Source organism: Passer domesticus, chromosome 12 (assembly GCF_036417665.1).
Source record: "Passer domesticus isolate bPasDom1 chromosome 12, bPasDom1.hap1, whole genome shotgun sequence".
Taxonomy (NCBI): domain Eukaryota; kingdom Metazoa; phylum Chordata; class Aves; order Passeriformes; family Passeridae; genus Passer; species Passer domesticus.
Window position 1 is genome coordinate 18,738,471 of NC_087485.1, and position 26,697 is coordinate 18,765,167.

Sequence of the window (26,697 nt, forward strand, 5' to 3'; positions counted from 1 at the left end):
CGGAATTTTTATTTAGATGATGTCCTATTCCAGTATATTAGCTCCTTCTGCAGGAATACCTGGGTCAGTATAAAGTATCATTACACTGGTGTTTACAGTAAAAGGTTTTAACAATGTATCAATGATGCACTCTTGACAGTGCTGCCAGCACACAGGCAGCCTGCTCCCTAGACGTGGGCTGCAGGACGAGTGGTTTTACACTGGGATGTTTTCTAAATGCCTATTCTTGTTTGTTTTATCTGTGCAAATAAAACCATATATTGGAAGGCTTAACCAAACCTGTAAATTTGAATAAGCTCACCAGACAGTAGGACCTTGCATAAAGTGGCTTCTATAAAACTATCTGCCATAAGTCAAACTGCCAGTTAAGTTGCATTGCACTGGCTGATCAAGGGCTGTCAAGAGTAAACTCATATTCTGAACCTACTGGTCAAAAGGCAGATGCCAGTATCATGCAAACTCTCAGTACACTGTTGACATTCACAGCTTGGAGACTGAACAAGCAAAGAATGAAATCTGCCTTCACTTTCAAACACGTAAGTCAGAAGTGAAAGCTCATGCTATAAGATGCATGGACATGTTATAAACTCAGGACATGAGGATCAGTGCTATCAAACAAACACATGTTATGGTGAGTAACTGTATTCCTTCCTAACCTGGAAAACAGCCTACAGGATTACAGTGACAGCTTGGTCTTTGTGTCCATTCAACCTTTGGATTCCCCTAGGAGGGCAGAGCAAGTGAAACATCAACTGCTGTTAAACATTTTTGATGGTTTTTTTTTCCCAAGGAGAATACAAACAACCAAGCAATGAAGTCAAGTAGGCAGCAATAGCTTTTATATGCATTTGAACTAGTTTGAGTCCTGATTCAGTACCTGAAGATGACAAGCTCTGTATTCCATTACAAACCCTCAATCTGTAAATGCCCACATCCAGGAAGGTACTCTCACACATATTCAGGAAAAATAAAACCCAAGCCTGAGAGATTCAGTGGTAGAAAGAAACAAATGGGTGTTCATTAGGAAGCAAGGAGGCTTCAAGAATCCTCTTAGAATGTGGGAAGTAACAGCCAGACACTCATTTCTTTGTGTGCACACAGATGAGGAAGGTGTGTACAAACCACATGCTGTGGCCAATCATGTATTGTCAGGTTGCTGTAGCCAGTCTCTGACCTCAACAAAAAGTAAACATACTGTCAAAGAAAACCAACCTGAGGCTTGAGAAATTTCTCTAGGGCTCCCACCTTGACTTCTGTAGCTGCAGAGATGGGAACTACCATGTTCTGCTTCAGGAGTATGAATTAGGATGATTAAATTGAGGCATCCACGAGGCTTAAGGAAAATGAAGAATTTTTTTCTTGGCCCAGAGTTACAGTTTAGGACAGTGAGAGCCAAGTTCCTGGCCTGCTTTAGAACTTTCCATGAAAAACTGCTAAGTGAAGAGCTAAACATATGTGAGTTTAGTCCTAAGGTTGTTCCAAAACATTTCACTGTGTTGGTCCAAAACACCTTGAAACTGCATATGAAAACATGCACTCTTCAGCCAGCATGAGGGCAAAATAAATGTCAACAATGTTGCCAATGTCAACACTGTGCGTTTTTCCATGCTACTCGTTTGTAATTACAACAAAATTCATACAAAGGTAACAATCTCACTAAAACATTTAAACCCATACCTTGTGGTCTAATGGTCTGAGTTATTACCACTGGCATCCTAATCTGGGTAGTCTGGCAAGCAGGGGTTCGTTTCACAGTTTGAGCAGATGTTGACTGGATAATCTGCTATTATTAAAGAAAAGTATACTTATATTATACTCTTTATACACAAACACACACAACGTAAATACACTAATACCTGTAATTACCAAGATAAGCATGTGGGTCTCTACAAGCACAACCAGCTGGTGACAAAAGTCATATTCATGTAATGCATGCGGTTGTGTGTGTGTGTATATACCTACTTTGCCATTATGCTTTTAAAAAATTCAATCATATACGCCACAGACATCACACCTTACAACCTTCACTAAAAATATATTTCAAACTCGTAAGGTTAATATTAAAATTCAGACTTTTGTCTTTAGACATTTTACTAGGAAGAAAAGCAGTTTTGTAGAAGAAAATGCTGCGATAATTGTAGTGGCATCCACCTACAAACATTAGGTCTTGCACTAAATATCTAGGCTTTTTAAAGAAAATATACTAAAAATAAATTCTAAAATATTATGGGTTCCAAAGTCAGATATACACAAGAAAGCAAATCAAGTTTTCTGGTGATCATATACTATGAAGCTTTTAAATGCTAATTTGATATTCTCAAGGTTTCACTTATTACTAATTCAGGTTCTGAAGTTCTTCCTTTAAACTAAACCTGGGTTAGAAACTTAAAATTTGACCCATAAACAAATCAAATCAAAAAGAAAACATGTGCAAGGGTCATGTTTAATCAACAGCAAAATGTTCAACAACAACAACAAAAACAACCAAACAAAAATCAACATTCATATGATCAGGGACAAGGTAGGCACAGATGTAATGAACCAAAGATTCAGAAAGATGTGTGGATGCTGCAGAGCTGTAAGAAACCCCATAAATAAACTCTGAAAATAAATCACTGGCAAACAGCTGTCTGAGGAATATCCCCACCACAACTCTGGCATGGCAACTTCAGACTCCTGATGCTGCTCACAGTCACAGCTGAGCTCCTCCCCAGTGTGAGCCCCCCCTGGGATGCAGCATTCCCTGCTGGAGGGCAGCTCCACACTGCCCCTCTCCCACACCGAGTTTGTAAAACCACTGCACTCAGCTGGACAGCAAATGGCCAAAGCTCTGTCTGCAAAGCAACCTATGGAGAAGAGGAAAGGACAAACAGCAGCTGCAAATGGGACGTGACAGCAGGATGAGCAATGTGGAATTTCCTGCTAATCTCCAAAACTCTCTGCAAGGGAGACAGGTGAAAACTACAAACAAGACAAGAGTAATGAGGGATCTCTGATGTGTTCTGGAGAAAAAACAAATTGGGCCATTCTGAAGTTACAAAACTGCATTTTGTACATCCTAAAATACAGAGTCAAAAAGTTATAAACCTGTGGATGTAGAAATATTAGCAATAACCACCCTGCAGAAAGAGAAAAGGGAAAAAAGATTAAAGATTAAGCTTCAACTATGGACACTGAAGGAAAATGGAGCATTTGTACTAAGCACAGAAATGGAGCAAAGAGATATAAATTTACTTAGTCAAGACAGAGAATAGTCACACTCAAGAGGGGAAAGAATAAAGTAGCTACCATGCTTAAAAACAGGAAAGAAACAGAACTGATCTGTGAAAATAACAGAAAAAAGCTGAATTAAACTGCATTTTAATGCACAGGAAACATGAACAAGTGTGGTTTTGGTAAAAAGACAAGAATAATCCATGATAAGAAAACATATTGGTATGAAAAAGGAGAGTGATGCCACTTTTACAATAATTTATAGGATCAGTTTGCAGAGAGTAGTGAAGAAAAGCTCTTGTACCTTAATGGACCAGAAGCCAGGCCACAAAGGAGATGTGTGGGACCTCTGGACAGAATTACTATATGGTATTACAGTAATCTTCTGCAACTGGATTTTTTTTTCTCTCTCTGTGAAGCAACTTCTACAGTTCAGAACCAAGTTCTTTTTCCCTTGGTTAATATTTTCATGTGCATACCCTACAAAATGAGCCACTAATGCCATTAAAGACAGGACAATATTTAACTATTTAAGATGACATGAACGGCAATGTTTTCTTTACTATCCAATACATTCCAGAAACTGTCTTTTGGCAAGTACTAAACTAGGACTTCAGTGTATGTACACACACTGAAAGTCTACAAAATTATTGAGAAACAAACTCCTCCAAGGGGCAGAGACCAAAACCATTATCTTAAACTCCATAAAGAAACCAACCAGCAACAGGCACATACTCTCTCAAAAGAACAACTGCACCACAGCTCAGAGTAGCATCTGACACTAAATCCCAGTTTCTATACTGGATTTTAAGAAAGGTGCAATCTCCAGATCTGGAGGTCACTAAGGAATTAACATGAGCAATTTTTTTCTGAAGCAGAGTATGTAACTTCTTTGCAGGCAAACTCGGGACATAGTAAAGACCAATGAATCAGAGGATCCTGCATTAAAATTTGTAACTATCTGAGCCACACTTCATCAATTAAGATAATTCAAACTGTTCTAATCTTCTTGCCTGTTTCCCCAACATCATAAGCACTACTAAGTCCTTAGCTTGACCTCCAAGTTGTAGACAACGAACAAGTGTACTAGCAAGCTGGTCTGGGAGATGATGAACTTAAATTATTTCATATTGCTCACAGACTAAAACCATGCACAAGTGTACCCCATGTCAGGTTCTCTCTCTATATTCTGAACCAAAGCTGAATGCCATTGATCAGTTGACAAGCACTGACCCAGACTGAGAGCAGATACAGGAGTTTTAGGACACTGAAGTTAGCAGGGATATTTAGTACTCCTGCCTTCAGAAAAGGAGAGATCTCTGTGCTGCTGCAACCACCTCTGGGAAGGTGAGGAGAGGACAGAGTCAGACTTCCTGAGATGTGCAGAGCAGAAGGATGTAGCACAAAAGACAAGCTGGAATATAGGAGATTCCAAGGGAATATAGGGATTTCCAAAAAAAAATTACCATGAGGGTGGGCAAGCTCTGGAACAGGCTGCCCCAAGAAGCTGTGCAATTTCTTCTTGAAGACACTCAAAACATGGGAGATATCCCAATGTGTAAGCAGGAGGCTGCACCTCCTAAGACACCTCCAGGAGTCCTTTCAAACCTTTCACACTGTGTCCATAAACACACCATCACCGATTTTATTCAAGTGCTGAGTCACAAAACGTGAACAGACACAATAAAAAAGTCTTCAGTGTACAGAAACTGCTCATCATTCCACCTCCCCTAAAAAGGGAAGCATTTTAATTATGCACACCTCTGAAGACAGCAAGCACAGTAACAGAACAACAAAGGCACAGAAAATAGAAAAGACAGAATGTGATTTAGTCGTTGCTTAGATTTGATAGAGTTAGGAAAATAGTAAAATTATGATCAAGACAGTGTTGAGACAGCAAGTACTGTCTCATACTAGTTATTCCTCTTCAATTTATCTGTCAAAGTTGAAGAAGATGTCCTAGGCTGCTGCACTTTGGAGGTCTTCAAGGAACACACTAAAGCAGCAAAGTCATGGCATTGCTTCTCCAAGTGCAATGTGTGAACAGTTATCTACATTTTTCTTCCATAAAATTACATTTTTCTGCAAAGTAAGATGTACATTTCTCACAATAAAAAGTATTCTCCCTCTCTTTTTACTTCACCTTTGCTCCTCTCCCCTTGTCATCTCTCTCCACTCGTCACACTCACTTTGATTCACCGTTTGTCTGCTCTGCCGGAGCAGTTCCTCCTCTCACCTCCTGAACACTGCAGATACTACTCTGCCCTTTGCTAAAGCTGACTGTATTTTCACAGGTGAAAAAAGGGATGTTTATACAAAGGTGCTTCCATAAGATAGCAGGCTCATGAAGACAAAAAAGGATATACAACAATCACACCAATGATAACCAGCATAGCAAAGAGGTGACAGCTGAAATACTCTTTTTTTTTTTTTTCCCCCTAAGGGTTTTCTTCAAAATTTCTTCAAATTTGGTAACTCTGTGAGAATAAAGTAATGGTTCTCTCTGGTCCTGATCTCAAGCCAAAAGGTGATGATCATTCCATGACATCTTCTACTGCGGAAGTTATTGCAGGACAGAGAACAAGAGAACAAATTATAGACATGAACACAGACCAATAATCAACAGCAAAACCAACAAGCACAGAGAAAGAATCCAGCCAAAGCACATCAAATGTACAGAAGCAGAAAGAGAACAGAAGTTATCAGTCTTTCTCACACCTGCACAAGAGAGACAAAATTAAATGAGAGCCACTATCTACAAACCATTGAAAGAAAAATTCCTTTAGGACAATAAGATTAGAATTCATTGCTAAAGTTTCTGAGGACAAGGATTTTGCAAATCTCCTGGACCAGTGCAGATGTAAAAGGTTCCAACCTTTACTTGACAATGGCTGCAAAGCCAGCCTGGCTCAATTCACAGGAATCAATCTGATCCAAAGGCTTAAACCTATCAAGTACTGCAATGAAGACAAAAACACAGCAAACAAGAGCTTCTGGGAAAAATGAAAAACAAAAATAAATTCGAAAAATATATCCTTTACCAAGCTTTTTTTTCTCTCAATTAAGTTAAAAAAAATAATGTGGAAGGAAGAAACAAGACACGCATAAACACATAAAACTCAGAATGGCTGTGGTCTGATATGACATTTATCTTCACTCATGAGTAAACACTTGCTAACTCACTTGTGGCTATGCCACTTGTGATTTATCAGTCTACTCACTCCTGAAGATAAATGTCATATCAAACCTCAGCTATCATGTAATCTGGCAGCATTAACTTACAATGTTCATGCTTTTATGGGCCTAGAATTCATATTTACCATTGCTTACCAAGCTACAGTAGCAGCTACACTTTTTCAATGGTGCCTCAAAATCTACATAAGCAATTATTTTTCATCCCAAACTAAAAAAAAAAGAAAATACTATTTTAATGTTAATATGACAACAATACTATTCCACTGAGTATAGGCTTTCAACAAAGAAATTAAGAACAATAAAACAGAAGGCAGGACGTCACTTGTTTCACCTGCTCCTCAATTTATTACACAATTCTTCCTACAATGGTCAAATGGTCTACTTTTGAGTGTGTTCAATTATGGCCTTTCCATCACTGTCTTTGGGAGCCTGATCTACCATCTAACATTCTCTCTTACTTTAAGGATATTTTGCCTTATATCCTACCTAAATGCAAGTTCATTTAATTATATCCTGTTATTCATATTTTTACCATCTTGGTCTTTTCCAAAGAATGAATTTTCCCTTTTATTCTCCCTTACAATCAGTATTTGAACAAGTTCTGTGTGTTCAATTCTCTTAAGCTTTTCTTTTAATCTTTGCCTGGCCTTCTGTCATTGGTTTCCAAACAGCAATCAGTGACAATACTCTCTCTATATTAATGTACAGCCCAGAAAATTCTGAAAATAACTAACAACTCAGTAAACCACTAGGCTGTGTTTCAAATTGGCATACAATTTGTCAAGTACAGGCTTTGTTTCTGTTAATGGATCCCAGATATCTACTGCTCAACAGCTATTATTATTTATATTTTACTGCACACCAAATTCCACATCACTGGCTAGATCTTTATTAGTCAATTAACAGAAAATACTCCTTTTATCCAAACAGCCATCTATTACACTACCATTTCTAAGCTGCCTTGCAAACAAGACAAAAAGAAAACTATGTCCTAAAATTTCACTAAAATGCATACAAATTACACTCATTCATGAACAGAAAAGTGATGCCAGAAAAGCTCCAGTGGAGAATTAAAAAGCCAAGTGGAACATCCCCATATAACACAATTCTTATTCTGCTGCTGTATCTTGTTTCCAAATTCCATTACTCTATCTCAGCTCTGAGAGATTCCAACCACTGTGACAGTGCAGGGAAAGTGTCAGTAGATGTTTGAGCAAACCCTGTTCTATTGTAACTTAGAATATGGCAGAGCCTACTCTGGACACTGTGCCCTATCAGTGCAGCAGAAATGGTGCAGATGTATTTCCATACATCCCTCTAATCCTAGACCTGCATGAATCTTTATACAGCTTTATATAATGAAATTTGTTTTAATTAAGATGGATCACTGATTTTCTTACTGAGTTTTTTTTTATCACACATGTTTAATATTTGGCTTTAACTTCCAGGAGTACTTTCTCCTTATGATGCAGACAGTGTCTACACAACACAAAGTGCTAATCCATCTCCACTACCCATCAAACCTCAACATGTGCAATAAAGAACATCTCTCTTATTCACACAGATTTTACCTGCTGCAGCACCCAAAACAAGACAGGCAATGCCTGCATACACAAGGCAACACAGAGCATATGAACTCTAAGAATGGCAATTTAGACAAACTTTGAACATTGCACTTAGAACAATTTTTAAAACTGATTGCTGGCTTATCTCATAAATAAGATTTATTTAATTATTCTCATCAATAAAATATCAGCCTAAGATTGTTCCCCTTTTCTTTATGTAGAAGTAGCACTATCTAGCTGTATAAAGAATTGTTCTTCATAGTTTGGAACATGATTCCAGTACTCTACAAAACAGCTTAGAAGTCTCCTGTTTCGTCTCTGCCAGCACTGTACATTTCAAAGCCTTTTGCAAGCTCTGCTGCATGCTGACAGTGCACACAGGATTTTCACATTACCTCAATGCAACTGGAGAAAGCATCACCACAGCTGACACCTTTGAGAAACAGAAAAGACAAAGGAAGGAACAGCTAACAGCCTCTTCATGTTTCAAGGGAAACTGGACTACTGTAGACTGGCTGGTATGAAAAGATCCATAGTCTAAAACAAGCTTGCCCTTCTGCAGCTGGACAGTTTGCAAAGCCAGCTGGAACCCTCTCCAATGAGCTTCAGGCTTGGAAAACCTGGAGCTCAGCCAGTTCTCCCATCAGTGCTGGCTGCCCTCAGGCAAGCCAGCTGCAGTCCTCCTCTCCCAGACAAGTGCAAGGCAAGATGGCCAGCAGCCCTGTGCTCTGATTTCGGGGAGCGCTGAGAACTGGGACAGTGGGAGCACTGTCACTGCAAAACAACCAATACTTATCAGCAATTACTGGGCTGATATGGAGCTGCTGCTCTGCTGTCTGCTTGGCATCTGAGTTGATGGTTGCTGTGCTAAGATCTTTTGATGCAGTGACTCTTGATGTCTGATGCTGCTTTTGTCTGTGTACAACTACTCTGAGGGTCATTAAGTGCTTGGTTAAGTACTGTTTGATTCTATAACTAAAGACTGACAAATTTAAAGGAAATATAAAGGAAAAGACAGTTTCACACTAAAGCAAATATATTATTATTTTTTAATGTCTTCTCCCTATTAGATATATTTTTATATATTATATCTTTTCCAGAAAAGAAACAGTATTAACCGCAGCTCTCCTTTGTGCAGTTTGTGACCTTTTGAAAATGTAGTGGCCATTTCAAGTACCCAGTAAATGAGAATTCAGCCCTAGACCTGTGACCTCCTTACAGACAGAAAACGAACTTCTCTTGCCCATCAGATCAATCTCCACAACGTTGCTTGAGCAGCTTCCAGCTCCTCCTATTACCCAGGCATGTCAGAAAAGCTCTTCACATTGTTCACCTCTACTCACAACATCACAACTGCTTGCTTAGAGTATCCACTGACATGGGACAGGCAGAACATGACTCTCCCAGAAATCTGGTTTTATCCCAACCAGAAAATGCTCCAACAGAACTATAATCACAAGAATTCCTGTGGTCTTACCCATTTTTGTCCTACATCAGTGTTTCTCAAAAGGTGTGGTTCCCAGTGGGCACAGGAACACTTAAGGTGGGCTGCACAACACTGGAAAAAGCCATGTTACATGCAGTAGGCAAGCCTTAGATTGTGGCATGAGGTGAGGCCAGACGTACTGGCCATGGATACTTCTACCTCTAAGCAATCTGTCAGCTGCAGGCAGAAATTTACTTAACCTGGGACAGGGAGTAATTTTTCCAATACTGCCTATAATTATCACCAGTTTCTACTCTTCTGCCTAGAAGAGCCAAAGTCATTGTCCATTCAGTCATGAAACATGGACAAATCAAAGAGAAGACACAAAAAGCATGAGGAACACTTTTCTAATTAATACAACAACCCAGACAGGGTGGGGAGAAGCCATCTCAGAAAAAGAAAGCATGCAAGTGGCTGGACCTGCATTGAAGCAGCCAAGTTAAGGTGAAAAATATCCAACTGTCTTGTGTGTATTACAAGTGCCAGAGTCACAAATCTTACCACTCAAGATGTTCTTACACATTGAAACTATGCTTGCTAAAGCATTATTAAATTATATTAATTTTATTTTAAAGTTAATAATTTAACCACCAGAAAGTGTTTGTAAGGTTTAAGACGCAGCTCAGGTATTTTAAGACTGTGCATTGCTACTTTTAAATTAAAACAAAAGAGATATTCTCTCTCTACATACCTTACAAATTATTTATATGCTTTATAGATCCTCTAAACTCAAGGACAGATGACTGTAAGGTTTTACACTATCACATTTGCATTTCTCCACCTCAATAATACAAATTTTTACCAATTTGATACATGTTCTGGAACCTCTCTATATGATTTTGAGACCTAAGTGCTTTACTCACACATACACAGAAACCACAGACAAGGAAACTCTCACAAAGAATAGTAATGCCTGTATAAACTCAAGGCCTTGTAAAAATCCTCAACACCTTTTGATTACAAGTGCAAACACACACACACACACAAGATCAATAAAGTCACCACACTCTCAGTGACTACCTGGCTGTGCAGCTGCCTTACTGCTAGTGCCTTTGAAATTAATGAATCTAAGCACTGAATACTCCACAACGCACAACAAAGACACAGTTCAGTGAGTAACAGAGAATGGCATTATTGCTAAACAGAACACCTGGTACAGCATAGCTATTCTTCCACAAGATTTTATAACTATGTGCAGAAGAGTTTAAAACAAGAGTTCATTTTCATTTTAAAGCAAAGCAGCATACCTAATGACATACTCAACACTATACTCTTGCCTGTAAATCTTGGAAAGCTTTCTGTACTACATTTGTAATTCCCTCAAATTCCACTGTGCTCATACAACAACCACTTTATTACTGCAGACAAAAAGAACAAGAGTGCACTTCCTTAAATTTATGTTAATAATCTTATCTGAAGTAATGGTTGAGCATACATGTGAAATGACAGAAAATGAGGTACTACCACATATCACAGAATATGATACAAACAAAAAAGAATTTTCCCAAACAAGCTGCAACGAAAGTGACACTGAAAACTGCTATACAGTTCATTAAGAAATCCTCTTTTATACTACAGTACCTACCAGTTGAGAACTCTGATTTGACTGTACCACCTTAACCTGAGGAGGCTGCACTGTATTTGATACAGAGACTGTGCAAATGTTGTTTGGTTGCCTTATTCCTATTGTCTGTGTGGTGACAACAGAGGAGATGCTTCCCGAGGCAGACTGAGGTATAACTTGAGAGAGCTTGGTCTGTTGGAGTGACTGCTGAGACGGCTGTCCTTGCAAAACCAAATGCTGACTATTCAGTAAAGATTGTCTCAGTGCAGGTAGACTTTTCTAAAAACAGAAGAAAGCTTATGAAATATCAAACATAGCAGATTGACAAAAATAATTTTGAAATTTGCTGTAAACATAATTAACCGCCTGTTCATCAAACAGAAGTAAGATTGAACACACATTGTAAGAGAAAGTTCAGTTTTTACTAAGTTTTACATTTGGATTTAGCAACCCTGTAGATTTTCACGTGCCCTTAATACCACTATAGCAGAAAAATCACTCTTCTTCTCAAGACTATCTAGAACTTGTAGCTTAGGTCTTTGGAAGGGCAAGAAATAGAAGCAGAAAAGGTAGAACCATGGAACAACCCTATTCCCAGCAAGCTGCACCAATTTACTCCTCCTAACACACCTCCAGTACCTACAAACAAATGATTTCCCTCTCGGTGCCCTACAGCAGTGACTGTTTATTGTATTACTTCTGAAGTAATGTATTGTGAGTGGATTAGAAACATGTACTATTGTAAGCCCCATGTTCATACCATTTCAAGGAAAACATACTTCTAAAAGACTGTACTGTACCTTCATGAACAAACTTTTTACTTCTTAAGTGGCAGAAGTGTTCTTTTGAAGTGCTCCCCCAGGCAGCTGTAGAATGCAACAGTGTTTAACCCAAGCTACAGCTCTTTCTAAACTTCTAATATTGATTTAAAAACCTGATGCTTCTTGCTCAGAAAGGACTTCAAAGAATGGAAATAAATCAAAACTTATCATGATGCTAGAAGTGACTGCAGTAAAAACCATAAACAAGTGTTAATGATAACTTGAAAAAAACAGCAGCAGAAGTTCTAAAGCAAAGTTGCAAGGAGAGAAGAGAGAGAAAATCTGCCCTAAACACAGAAGTTTTGAACTAGAACAAAAATACCTTTAAAATCATATTTGTATTTTATTGGGACTTAAACATGCTTTTTATGTTTGTATATCATCCTGCATATGGAAGTTATTGTAGCTAATTTAGAGAACAAATTAACAGCTAAATTTACCTCCACATACACTAACTTAGGACCCCACAATAAATCCATTTGGTATCATATCACAAATTCTACTGTTGATTACCTCCACATTAGAAGCAGAATCATCTAATCAACACTTTACCCAGTTCAGTTCTTCATAATCATTGTTACATATGGATTGAAAGTTATCAATGACTCAAACACAGATTAGGAAAAACATATGGAAACAACTTATTAAATCACTTGAAGCATTCTATAAAAATAACTTGGGACTCTGAAATGTGAATGTTTTTCTTCTTCACAAAAAATTACCTACTATCACAGAAAAGTTTATTCTAAAAGTAAGGGATCACTACAGAATAGCCGATGGATGGTTTCCAAACTAGGGAGTAACTGTTTGGGGTTTTTTTAATCTAATTACTGAAACATTTTACATCAGGGCTACTCGAACTGTGAACTCCTGGATGACAAATCCATTTCTGTAAAACTCAGTCAAGGTCCCAAGCACACGAGTCTCCCTCCTGTGGGAACTCCCTGCTTCTCATCGCTGTGCCAGGCTCTTGGAGCAGCCCACTCCAGCTGAGAGCAGCACCTGCCTGGCCTGACACAGGGGCAGCCTGCACAGCACTTCCAGCCAGGAAGGCAAAAATGGGCAGCATTTAGAAGTAAAGGAAGGGTAGTCCTAGACCAGTGAAGATAACACTATTTAAAAATTATATTCTAAGATTTAATGTAATGAAATTTTGCTCTGAAATAAATTTATCCAAACAATATTCACATTACCTTAAGGAAAGGTACAAGATATGGCTGAGGAGATGATTTGAGCTCTGTTTGAAGGCGGCCTGTAAATTCTTCTGGATCAATCTTTGCATCCTTCAGGGTGAAGAAAAAAAAAGCATCAACATATCAGTTCAGTTGTTTGGTTGCCTCTTTCCCAGCTACTATATACACATATCTCTCTAGCTAAATAGGCTGCCATATCAAAAGCTTTCAGAGCTGAAGTCCCTTAACTCCTAAGATCCTTCTGCCAAGCACTAACTCAAACATGTAACATGCCACTCAAAATGCAGAGAACTCCCCTGGGGAAGCACAGCTTCAGTCAAAATGAGGCCCCAGAAACACTGAAGCCTCTTTAATGACTCCACTCTCTTGCTAACATTTACATAGTGATTTTTTTTTTTTAAAAATTAAAAGAAACCAACAACAACAGGTTGTTGACGTAACCTTAAAAATATGAAATTTGTCAGCCTTTGTAATAATTCCAAAACCAATTCTGATGGTACAATTTAACTTGTAGAATCCATATATATAAAACTATATATGTAAAGCATGGCCATACATAAAAAGCATACTTATAAGTAGATAAAAAATTTTCTCCTCTATGAATTTGTATGTATACTCACAAAATACACACTTATATCAAATACATAATCAGTCATTTATTTAGTAGCCATTCAAGAGCATTCTAACTTGGGTGCATTTTATGATACTTCTAAAGTATCATTAGTTACAAGTTCCAGTTCTAATAAAAAAAAATAATTAGCCTTCCTACTGATACAGAACAAGAGAAAAACCAAAATAAGCTTCAATATATTTATTATTTATTTGTGTTGTTACTTTGTTTAAAATACTATAAGTAGTTACCTTTACTTATTTAGTCTTCTCAAGTTGGTAAAAGTTAAAACAAGTTTTCACTGGAATCATTGAATATGATTGTTGAACAGCTCACACCTGAAAACAGCCTTAGGCTTGTCTAAAATATACACATTTCCCTGGCAAGGAATTCAAAGAAGTGTACAGCAACTACTTTTTTACCCAAGTTTTTCATAGACTATATTACATTTCTTTAAGAATCTTGACTCTTTTCCCAGCTCTGTCTGCAGCTCATTTATAAACTCCAGTATAAACGTTGTACTGGAGAGTGCAGCCAGTGCAGCCTTTCTGTGGCCAGAGCACTGGAACACTGCTTTGCCTCTGGAAAGCCCCGTGCCACCAAGGCACCTGCCTGCAGAACAGCTGAACATCAGCAGCTCAGGAAAATACTCCTCCTTCAGTCCTAGAAACCCTAACCCATGTAGTGAAGAGATTGTATCTACAGTCATTCTGTGCCTCAAAAATTAAGAGCTTCTTGTTTCAGAGAAGAACAGGGTTTGGAGGAAAAAAAAAAGACTAAACAAATCCTCAAGGAAAAATCCCATATTTTACTAAAGGAAAAACCAAAGTATTACTCATCCAAACAAGAGTGGCTTTGATTACTGCCTACTTTGCTGCATTTCCCCTTTCAAAAACCAAGAGAAAGTCTGCTTTTAACAGATTTTTTAATATATAAAACATACAGAATATTGCATTTTGATGAAGCCCAACCCCTTCCATTACAGCCAGAAGAATTGTTAAGATCAAAGCAATAGTTTTCAGCATCCATAAATAAGGCGTTTAACAGATAACTGACAAAATAAACAGTAACTAAATATTTACCAGCAAATCTTGAACCAGAGCTTTCACATTGCGGGACGTTTCAGGAGATGGTGAATTATGAGAAGCAAGTTTTATAAGGGTAGCTAAAAAGTTTTTACATTTTTTCACATTCTCTTGCATTTCCTGCAAAAACCAAAGAAAACAACTATTAGCTCCATTCTATTTTTCCATCACAATCAATGCATGCTCTGACCACTACAAATAAGGAAAATGATGAAATTTTTCTAATTCAGGCCATATATGAAACATGTTTTGCTATTACTGCTTGTCATCTGAGATTTTTCTTATCTTCTTTAGGTAACTGAACATCATAGCCCGCAAAAAACAACAAAAAAAAATCAATGGAAGAAATATATTTTATATTTTACAGTCTGCTTTGGTACAAATAACCTTAAATATGAGAAGTAACAAAACAATTTGCTGGAGATGAATTCCCCTTTGAGATGCCCAACAGACAAGGTAAAAATATTCCCCAAGCTATCTTAATTTGTTAAATTATTGATTCAGTGTGTTTTTGTACAAAGCAGCTACAGCAGTAAAATCAAATTGGAAATAAGTCTTCAAAGATCATCATATCTGATCTTTTTTTTCATTAGTAGTAAAACAAGCCATTATTTTTATATGGCATAGTTGCTCCAAGAAACAGAAACATCACACTTGAGTGTACCCATGGTTTTGAGGCTCAGCAGCAGGACAGTCCATAGACCAAAGGACTGTTCTGGCTGCAGGAACAGAGCTGTCTTTCACAGTGCCACATGCATGGCAGGTGGGGAGAGCTGACCACAAGTGTTCTTCCTCCCTCCCAGCGTTTGTATCCCCCATTGGGCTGAAACCAGGGAAGGCTTTTCCTGTTTGCCAAGTATTTGTCCCATCAGGGGATACATGCTTGCCTGAAGAAAAAGCTCTTCCTGCTTCTGAACACACGGGAGGAGTTCCCAAAGCAGTAAGACAACAATGTTTCCACTTGCCTGCGACACCACGGTGGTTCCAGGCACGGGCGAGCTGGGGATGACCAGGGGCTGTGCGGGCACCTGCGCTGCCGTGTGAGGGGGCAGCGGCAGCCGGGGCTGCGCGGGGCCCTGGGCGCCGCTGAGCACCGCAGCCTGCTGAGGAGCTGAACTCCCACTTGCTGCCGTTGTCTTGAACAGATTCTGAGCGCTTGTCGTGGCTACTGACACCTATTAATGTTTTATATTAAAAAATATTAATTTTCACTTCCAAAAAAAAAGCTCATCCAGATCCCCTATCCCAGGCCGCTCCAAGCCCTGTCCCAGCCGGGCCTCGGGCACTGCCAGGGATCCCGCTGGGCCTCCCACCCTCCCGGGGCAGAACCCCTCCATGCAGGCACCCGGACGTCCCCTCCCTGCCCCCGTGTCCCCACCCTGACCGTGGTGTGTGAGAGCACGGCCCCCGCAGGCAGCGTGGCCGTGGCGCTGGCGGGCGCCGCTGTGGATGGCACCACCTTGGCTGGCACCGGCAGGCCCAGGCGGACGCTGGAGGCGGCCACGGACGTTGGCTGCTGACAGAGGAAAAAAGAGCGTTTTACTTTTTATTCTCCTTAGTAACTTGATCTCCAAGGCTTTTCAATAATACTGATTGTAAGAAAAATCATTATTAATACTGTGAACAAAAAAAAATCAAACCTAGTAATATGCTTTTATATATATTCACAAATACTGGAAAAGTCAGCTTTCTCATGTTCAGTGACAGCTTTGCAGTATTTCTTCTGAAAGCTATTACTCGTACAGATATATGGAAAAGATTAGAAAAAACAAATGTGACCTGCAAAAAAATTGATGTTATATTGATGCATTAATTCAGCTGTAATATTTACATGTCAGTATCCATCAATATTTGAGTTTATCATTGCCAGTAACACATACTGGTCCTCTTGGTATTTATGGGCCTGTTGTAGTGCTTTTTCTTTATGAAAATTAATATGGGCAGAAAATTTAGAAAGCAGAAAAATATTCTTAAAATAATTTCAGATTGGGTTATATAGAAATTAACTTGCAGAGAAACGAAATCTAAGCACTGGGAGAGCCTTTGTCACAGAACACAGACTCTGTAACCAGACAGTAACTGCAATATGAAGAGCACACAAAGGAAAACAACTGACCTACAACCTTTCAGGCAGTAGTACATTCTATAGCTCAGGAAATTTATCTTTTTTAGCAATCATATTACTTACTTTGTGATTTACTTTCATTGCAAGACTGAAATCTCTTGCCATCTTACAAAAGGACAAGATTCAGCAATTAAAAAATGTCTCCAGAGAAGTTACTTAATTCTGCAGGAAGGTAAATACCATTATAAACTAAATGCATCACACAATATGGCAATTATGACAAAATGAGAACACACATTACTAAAAATGGAGGCCACACTGGTGTCTTATAACTTGCATTTATTAAGATTTGCATTCACACACGTGAAAACGACAAATTTTCTAAGTGGATAGAGTATAAATCATGGCTGATGTTGCTTCTCACAAGATAAAACTAGTTTTCCTTGATTTAAATTTTAATTAATATGTCTCTAAAATTCATATTTTATCAAAAACTGCTTATTTTAGATTCTTACATTGTCTATTAACCTTACATAAAATACTTCTCCAAAGAACATCTAGTGTACTCTAAAATATCTCCAAAAGGAACAGAAGCCCAGGCAGACATTCAAAGCCCCAAGGACTCCTTACAAATCAGTCCAGCAACATCATCTACTGGATATCAATCTTCTCTACTTGGGGGAAAAAAGGAGGAAAGAAAACAAATCAAATAAATCTACCTGACATCTGAACAAACCCCTTTTTTTTGTTTGTATAGCTTTCAAGATTTTTAAAATCTTGACTAGGGATGCCTTCCATCCTGAGATAGCCTGGAGACAATAAACAACATCATCATGAAGAGGCAGAATTATCTGTTTTTTTGTAAGAAGGACCACATAAAGCTTATTCTGTTTTAAACACCCTACACCTCTTTTCTTCGTTATAAAAATGACCAAGTATTTTAATACTGGTTGAATGAAATTATATCTATCCAATGAGTGCTGCATTTCAAATATAAATATTGTGTATCTTATTCACTTGCTTATAATCAGTTTCCAGCCTAAGAACATAGCATGCCTGTGATATCTGCCCCTTTATCAGTCTGGGCTTCCAGAAGTGAGGATTTAGCAAAAAAGCAGAAAACCAGAGGCATTTCTGGCAGCTACTAGCTTCCAGGCAAGACCTGCAGCCAGAAATCCACAAATACAGAGTGAGACTGAGAGCTAGAGAATTTTTCTCAGCTAATAAATGCCCATTATTCATCTCAGCAACATACTTGAAAATAAAACTGCACATAATTAAAATATAAATTTTCACTATTACAATGCCCAACTAAGAATGTATTCCCATGTGCCAGACCTCAGCAGTCAACTGTGAAACCTGAAAACTAAATTCACCCTTTGGTTTTAAAAATCAATAGTGACAAAAGCCTTTAATAGAAAATGGCAGTAAAATCTACTGAAGTGCTGGGTATGAAGAAATCCCTCACCACCAGACAACTGCAAATAAAGTAATGCAATGGCTTATTAATGTGGATCCAAAATTTAGAAGGGTTAAAAGGTAAGTCTGAAATGAAGGGATGAGAAACATAACAAGGAACTAGCCTGGAGAAATTCTTAAATATCATGAAAATGATCTTCAAGTGACAGCTACAAGTTTGCCAGAAGATACTCAAAGGATTCCCAACATGAATGCTTTGAGAACTGATAAAAAATACTCAGAAAGAAAAAGCTGTGTTTTCTATGAAGGAAACTTGTAAACAGATCTCATGAGAACTATGTCAAAGAGAAAACAAAAATTATCAACATTATTTTAACAAAAAATCACAACCCAGTGTGTCAAGTTCCTACTGGAAGAATCTAAAAGAATTCATGATGTTCCTTGAGGAAAAGCTGCTGAGGGTTGGTAGGACGCTACTAAATTCTGAAATTACCAGAAGAGTTAGAAAGAAATACATTTTCAAATACAACTATTGTTTTTTATTAGATAAATCAGATGTTTTTACATTCCCTAAATACACAGAAGCAACACTGAAGAGCCTTTTGCCCTGTACTCAGACACTGAGAGGCAGGAAGCGAGCCCATGAATGAGCACAGTCAACGAGCTGCTGCTGATGGCCACTGGAGGCTGCATCTGCACACAGAGCTGAGCTGGCTGTGTCCACACAGCACAGTGCTACAGGGAAAGCAGGATTTCAGGAGGGACAGCTCAGAGTGGGGGTCCCAAGGTTTGTTCTGCCTGCCCCAGTCACACAGGTAACCAAGTGACTGAGGGTGCAACAAGTCACTTCCACTTAGGCTGTCAGAGCACACTGGAATTGTTCAAAGCGCAGGAAAACTCTCTGTCCTATAAATTCACTCCTTGAACAACATTCTCTACTTTCCTTCTCCCCAGAGCTCTGGGCACATGAAAAGGGAGGCAAAGCTTGGAAGAGAATCCACTGTACCTGCTGTGCAAAAACAAGCTGTCTCTGCACTTCAAGGAATACACAAGGCTGCATCTGAAAAAGCAAGCCACTTGAATATGGAGAAAACAATCAAAATAACCAAAGATTATTTACCACTGCAAAGGCAGGACTGTACCAATTTTAGAGACTGTATTGCATATTCACAGCTTTATCAAATGAAGTCAAACTGTCAGAGGTTAGTATGCAAATCCTTGGGAGCACGTTTGGGTTGCACTTGTATTTTGTACTATAAAACCACCTACAGACCAAGCCTCCAGGTACCAGCAGCACAGGCTCTGAACTAGAGCCCACTTTTGACAAGTAAGTTCCATACATTTTTCATGATCATTCGTGTCAATAAACTTGGCCACTATCAACCAAAAATAAGAAAATACCCCAATCACATTCGAACAAACACTAACACAAAAGCCAAGTTTTTCCACAATACAGATTGTGAAACCTCTTTACATCTTCCAACAAATGGCTTCACTAAGTGTTATGCAAAATTCAAATTTCATAAGATCTTTAAGTCTGAATTTAAGTTTACAAAATCTGAAATTAAATTAAATTTTACTTCTAATCATTAATCTAGAAGACTTCTTATAAAGTCAACAGACCATGCTAAGACACCATCTGAGATGCCTCAAACAATCAAGGGCACTGTTTAACAAAGAGAAACTGAAGTGGGATCATAGACACTGGCAGAAGCATAAGCTAAAGGTCAAATCTGGGAGCTCACCTGCACTGGGCTGGCCTGGCCAGGTTTGGTGCTGGGGTGGCTCTGGGGAAGCTGCCAGAAGCTTCCCCTGTGTCCACAGAGCCAATTCCAGCAGCCCCAGGACTGACCCACTCCTGGCCAAGGCTGGGCCCCTCAGGGACAGCAGCAGCACCTCGGGGAGCACTTGGGAAGGGGGAAGAAATCCCCCTGGAATTGCAGCTGGCTGAGAGCAGGGAGGATGTGGGACAGGAGCAGCTCTGCAAAGCCCAGGGCAGGGCAGGAGGGGCAGGAGCTGCTCCAGGGGCTGGAGCTGAGCTTCCCCCGAGCCTGGGGTGCAGCCCAGGGAGAGGCAGCTGTGCCCCCCCAGCCCTGGGCTCCAGCAGGGACCAGAGATCCATCCCCCTGCAGCCCTGGGCTCCAGCAGGGACCAGAGATCCATCCCCCTGCAGCCCTGGGCTCCAGCAGGGACCAGAGATCCATCCCCCTGCAGCCCTGGGCTCCAGCAGGGACCAGAGATCCATCCCCCTGCAGCCCTGGGCTCCAGCAGGGACCAGAGATCCATCCCCCTGCAGCCCTGGGCTCCAGCAGGGACCAGAGATCCATCCCCTGCAGCCCTGGGCTCCAGCAGGGACCAGAGATCCATCCCCCTGCAGCCCTGGGCTCCAGCAGGGACCACAGATCCATCCCCTGCAGCCCTGGGCTCCAGCAGGGACCAGAGATCCATCCCCCTGCAGCCCTGGGCTCCAGCAGGGACCAGAGATCCATCCCCTGCAGCCCTGGGCTCCAGCAGGGACCAGAGATCCCCCCCAGCCCCTGCAGCCCCACACGGGAGCAGGGGGTGCCTGAAGGGGGCTCTGACCCCGGGAACTCCACACTGGAGCAGCTCCTGGCAGCACCTGGGGCCCCGTGGAGAGAGGAGCCCAAGCTGGAACAGCTTTGCTGGCAGGAGCTGTGACCCCACAGGGGACCTGGGCTGGAGCAGCTCCTGAAGGACTGACTGCACCCATGGAAGGGGCCAGGCTGGAGCAGCTCCTGAAGGACTGACTGCACCCATGGGAAGGGACCAGGCTGGAGCAGCTCCTGAAGGACTGACTGCACCCATGGGAAGGGACCAGGCTGGAGCAGCTCCTCCAGGACTGACAGCACCCATGGGAAGGGACCAGGCTGGAGCAGCTCCTGAAGGACTGCAGCCCATGGGAAGCTCTCAGGCTGGAGAAGCTCAAGGAGCTCACTGTCCCCTGTGGGAGGGACCCCACACTGGAGCACAGGAAGATGTGAGGAGCCCTTCCCCTGAGGAGGAAGGAGCAGCAGAGACAGCCTGGGATGAGCTGAGCACAGCCCCCATTCCCCATCCCCCTGCACCACTCAGGGCAGAGGTGGAGAAAGCTGGGAATAAAGTTAAACCCAGGAAGAAAGGAGGGGTGAGGAGAAGCTGTTTTAAGATTTAGTTTTCATTTGATTGGTAATGAATTAATTCCCCCCAGTCGAGCCTGTTTTGCTGTGTCAGTAACTGGTGAGGGATCTCTATCCTGATTCTCAAGACATTCCTTACGTTTTCTCTCCTCGTCCAGCTGAGGAGGGCAGGGATGGAGAGCCTCTGGTGGGCACCTGGTGTCCAGCCAGGGTCAATTACCACATAATTTTTTAGTAACTAACTCATACAACCTTTCTACAGCCATGGCTGTAGCCTGAACTGCTATTAATCCATTAAATGCTCCCCATCAGCAAACTCTGCTTCCCGAGACTGAAACTTCTCAAGAGTTCATAGAGAAAGTCCACAAGCTGATTGACTGCCTCTCAGTTCCTCTGGTTCCAGTTCATATCAATAGCCACTTCAATGGCAGATGCAGAGAAATTTTATCAGAGGTTTGGGTTTTTTTCAGGCTAGTAAAAATACAGCAAAACTGACCCAAAGTACTATCCCTTTAAAAGCCTAATCTGCACACAGTTACAGACAATTACTGGAAACAGCATCTCTAAAAGGTCAGAGAGCAGAGGCAGAACCTTCACTGCCACCACAGTGTCACTGAGTGAGTGGAGCATCAGAACCCAAGCAGGGAGATGCTGCTCTGCTCCTCACGTGCACAGTGTCCCTTTGGGTAACAGGGCAGGAACACACTGGGGCAATTACACAGGACAGGCAGAGGAGTTTGGTGCCACAAGAGAAAACTCAGAAATTGGGGCTCTAAGTCCAAAACCCCTAATGCTGAAGCAAATACTTATTAAAGCACTTTCTCATGTTCTGGTCAAGTGGCTGGTCCTCCTACAATCACTAGGGTTCATCCAAAATATCTGGTGGATAAAAACCAGCTGAATTTTGTCACTTCAGTGGGATTCTACTCCTGCCTCTAGTCCTTAGTGCTGCCTGCAAATACAGATAATCCATTGTAATCAATACTCTTATGTATTAAATCATACTCTTATTGTATTAAACCAATGTGTTTATGAGTGCCCAACTTGAAACATGGAGTTTGTGACCAGGAGTGGCCATGGCTGCAACTGAAGGCAATGAAGTCAAACTGAACACAATAAATTAACCAGCATTTCTCATTCCATGTTTAAAATAGAGACAATTAGGCTCCATTTCCTACTTACAAAAGGAGGCTAGTAATCCCCTTAACTGCATTGTTGAGAAAGTTGTTACAGGGATAAGCTTCACAAAAAAACCTGCTTGGCTATTAATTCCACTGCAGAGGGGGGCAACAAGTAAGCCTGAAACAGCCAGTGGAAAAAATGTTATATAAATCTTCATTAATTAGGACTGTCCAGCCTACACACAGTAGAAATTAAAAATCACAGTAATATGTGGTCATGCACATGGCAGACACTGTGACAGTGCTCAGGAACCTCCTTTAGAGCACTTCCTAATCTTTGCAAGTTTAAATTTACAGCCTTACTAACATTTGAGTGTTTTCTAAGTTTTAGAGCTGTGTCAATGCTACAAAAATGTAAACAGTATCATTTTTAAGTACTGAAAACCTATTGTCTGCTTAATACAGAAAAGAATCACTCATTGTGAAGGAAAAGAAGAAAATAGTTTTGTGACTAAAGCACAGCAAGGAACACACATTTCTTACTCTCTCTGACCTCCCAACCCACCTGCCCTACTACCACAAATGTATACTCCAGAACACTGCAAAGAAGCCAAAAAACCATCAACACAAAAATAGTATAGAATAGTTTATCTGATTATAATAGTAGTGCACCTTAGCAACAACAAATATTTATCTATCTGCTTAAAATTTCTGCAAAGAGTAAAAATAAGCATTTGTTGGAAAAGCAGAAAGAATGTGAAAACAGAAAGAAAAACAAGAATCAATAATAATAAATAAGTGAGAAAAAATACCAAACCTGCCATAAAAATACAAACAATGCTGAAAACCCAGGCCTAAGTGTATGACCAGACCAATCCCAGATTTGCAAGACTGATTTAGCAAGAAGAGCAGCTTGGGAGCCACCAGCCAGGCCCAGACTGCCCCAGCACCAAGGGAAGGCACAGCTGAGCTGCTGCTGCTCAGAGCCTGTTCCACAGCAAAAACAAGGCTCAGCCAGAGCAGGGGATGCAGTGCCTGGCACACCCTCAAAAAACCTGGGGTTTTTCATTTTAAAAACAGATGGCAAAGTGAAACTTAACAGAAAGTGAGTATCAAAACACAGAAAACAAAATAGTAAAGTTCATTACAAACTTCCAATTCAAAGAGTAGAATTAGAAAAATGCCTAAAGCAAGAAAAAAGAAAGCTAGAAAAAACTGTCATTTTCTTAAAAAAAAAGTATCAGGCCATTTAGACAATGAAAACAAAACACTAAACCATCGAAATTCACACATAACTGCCTTTTCTGATCACTAAAAATATACAAAAAAAACTTAGTAATGAAAAACTCATTTTGAATCAAACTTGAAACAAAAACATTCATAAACTCTGAAGCCAAATCCATTTTCAGCAGGAGTCACGTGAAAACTCCAATATATACTCTTTCACCTGCTCTAAAGTTCCAATAACAGATATTCCAAAATAAAATATTATGGGTCAGGCTAACACTGGTCTTTCCTGTATGACATTCACTTTATATTCTTAGTTTACAGCAGCACTTTAATTTTGTCACTGACATAAAATAATTGCAACTAAAAATAATTTGAAATAAGCAACTTTTTTTGCTATTTGGTTATGAATGTAAGCTCACCTGGGTACTAAGATATTTAAAGCCAGTAAAAAACACATCAAAGGCATGAAACGCCATAAAGTGTACAAATGAAAAATGCAGATAAACAAAAGAAACATAGCAAAGGAAAACTAGATGGCAGCACCTCCCTATTTTTCACAATTTCACAAGTCTAAAATTCAAAACAAGATATGAAGGCAAAAATTTAATGCAATCTAATAACCACTTTTAGAAGACTTCTGAATTTTATTTATCTCTGAAGAATATAGAAGAGCAAGCAAACCCACACAGTTTGAGCTGCTGATAGTACAAGAATCCAGAGCAGAATTCTAAGATCAATTTAAGTTCCAAAAAATCATTACTTGTTTCCTAAAAATCTGTACCTTAGCTAATATTCTAAAGCTAATTAAATTTTGGCAACATTAAAAAATTATTAATATTCAGCTAGAATTAATGTCAAATGAAAAGTGAAATCACAAAGAGAAAACAGTTAAATTAAAATTATGCACAGCTAAGTCAAAAGCATCCAAATAATGTTTTTCAAAAGATGCACATTATTACTTTCACAGTACAACAAACTTGCAGTTTTTAATGCTTCCAAAGATTATTATAATACTCAGGGAGACCAACTATTCCCATGTAAACCCTGAGATACCAATTAAAAAAAAAAACAAGCAAGCCTCTTGTAGCTGTACTGATATGAAAAATACTTTTAATATACCTGAGAATGATGCAATTTTTCTCTAAACAAAACACCAGAGAAAAACTGCAGCTAAGAGTAGTTCATATCACAGAACTGTAGATTCATTTAGGTTGCAAAAGGTCTCAAAGGTCAATGAGTCCAACCATTAACACTCCCATTACAATCCTATGCAATCTTATAATGTGAAATAAATTAAAACTGCTATTTGGTGCAATCGCACATACTCATGTTTTACTTGAATATTTTAAAGATACCAGAAAGACTGTAAATGGAAAAGATCATTAAAATATCAAATGCATCTCTCAGTCCCTGCTGCCTGCACTGCTGGTACTCCCAGGCTCTGATTCTCAGGCTGGAGGTGTTCCAGGGCTCTTCTGTGCTGCAGACACCATCACCCTCCTGGGACAGTGCCACAGCCCAGCACCTCCCAGCTCAGCCTCAACTGACCCAGCTGAGACCCTCCCTACAAAGCATGTGCTTATCCCCACTGCCAGTTTTCCAGAATCCCACTAAGAATGGAAGCAATCAGATTTTATTTATGCTTTACACAGCAGCAATTAGGAGGAGCATAACTAAATGTCTAATCAAAGATTACCCCACCTAAGAGTCAAGAAGAACCCAAGTCTTCCTTTCAAAATGGATTTGCCTCTCTTCTCCCAAGAATCTAACACAAAAGTGTACCCAAGCTGTACATCTGCCTCTACTCCTAAAAGCTGCAAAAAGCAACACAGATACTATAAACAGCAGAAGTCAAACAACTTAAATAGCAAATCCAAGCAATCAAAGAATAAAAACCATCAGATTTAAGTGTGCTGTGCAACTCCATCCTGTGCCTTGAGTGCCCAGCTGAAGCATTCATCATGGAGGGACTGGAACCCACTGCACACCCACAGGACACAGCAATGTGGGAACTCAGTCTTTCTGAACTCTTGGCTTTGGCACTGAAATCCAAACACAACTTTTTTTAAACTTGGGAAGGGAAGAGGGGTGGTTCTATCAATTCCCCCCAGGGGTAAGTACTACTGTATACAGATATTCAACTTCTGAACCTTCAAGAACAGAACAGGCAAGGACAGAGCCACTGTCTTTAAGGAAGGCCTTTACTTCAGCCCTTACAGCAATCCCTCAGGAAAACACACTACACCTTCCTTGTCTCAGCAGCTTCCATCGTCCCAGAGAAAGGTGGCTCCTTCCTCACATACTGTCCTGGATACCACCCAGCTGCTGAAGTTAGAGGAATTTTCAGGGAAAACCTGGTTCATCTTCCTCCAAAATACCTGTGAGCAAGTGACAGCCCTGGGTATGGAAAGAAAAAGCTTGCTGTAGTACCCAGGCTGCAGAAGGGGTTTAGAATCTGAACAGATCTGTATGTATTGACCAAGTTGATCTTATTTCAGAACATTTAAAACATTGCCTTATTTTCCCCTCCTTTTTTGAAAGTGGAGAAATTACACAGTTGTCAAGGGGAGAGAACCAAAGAGCTTTCAATTTTAGATGAACACTTGGGAGTTTTTCAGACACTCCTTCTTCTAGTTTTAAAAAAGTAATTCCAAATCCATTTTATGTTCTCCAGTTAGCACTTACAACACTTCTTAATGAGTTGCCAAAAGTAACTGCCAGCTTTTACAATTTCTTTGGCATTTAATAGCCTGTATTTTACATCTAGCTGTATAGCTCACAACAGACTTTCTCACCACAATAATTATTTGAAGTGTATAAACAAAAAATGAACTCTGAAAACAATCACTAAGCTGAGTAACTTGTGACACCTGACACAGGCTAAAAATTAGGACAGTCTGCAGAACAGTAACCCCAATACCCATAAAGTATGAAGGCCATGTCTTTTTCTGATACATTGTTCATAAGATATTCTTTCCTAGAATCCTTAAGGC

The 26,697-nt window shown here is 40.0% G+C and overlaps 1 protein-coding gene and 1 long non-coding RNA gene across 2 annotated transcripts in view; one reads left to right on the plus strand and one right to left on the minus strand.

Annotated features, from left to right (window-relative positions):
• Positions 1-26,697, minus strand: part of LOC135279493 (transcription initiation factor TFIID subunit 4-like) — a 146,813-nt gene that overhangs the window by 112,065 nt on the left and 8,051 nt on the right. Inside the window, exons 3-8 of the mRNA XM_064386928.1 lie at positions 16,117-16,248; positions 15,698-15,907; positions 14,730-14,852; positions 13,038-13,127; positions 11,045-11,302; positions 1,678-1,783 (exon numbers count right to left, since the gene is read on the minus strand). Coding sequence (XP_064242998.1) covers positions 1,678-1,783; positions 11,045-11,302; positions 13,038-13,127; positions 14,730-14,852; positions 15,698-15,907; positions 16,117-16,248 — 919 coding nt within the window. The remainder of the gene's footprint in view (positions 1-1,677; positions 1,784-11,044; positions 11,303-13,037; positions 13,128-14,729; positions 14,853-15,697; positions 15,908-16,116; positions 16,249-26,697) is intronic.
• LOC135279496 (uncharacterized) lies at positions 16,215-19,694 on the plus strand. The gene is made up of 3 exons (XR_010346724.1): positions 16,215-16,327; positions 16,945-17,029; positions 19,171-19,694. It is a non-coding gene; the product is annotated as an uncharacterized LOC135279496 (long non-coding RNA).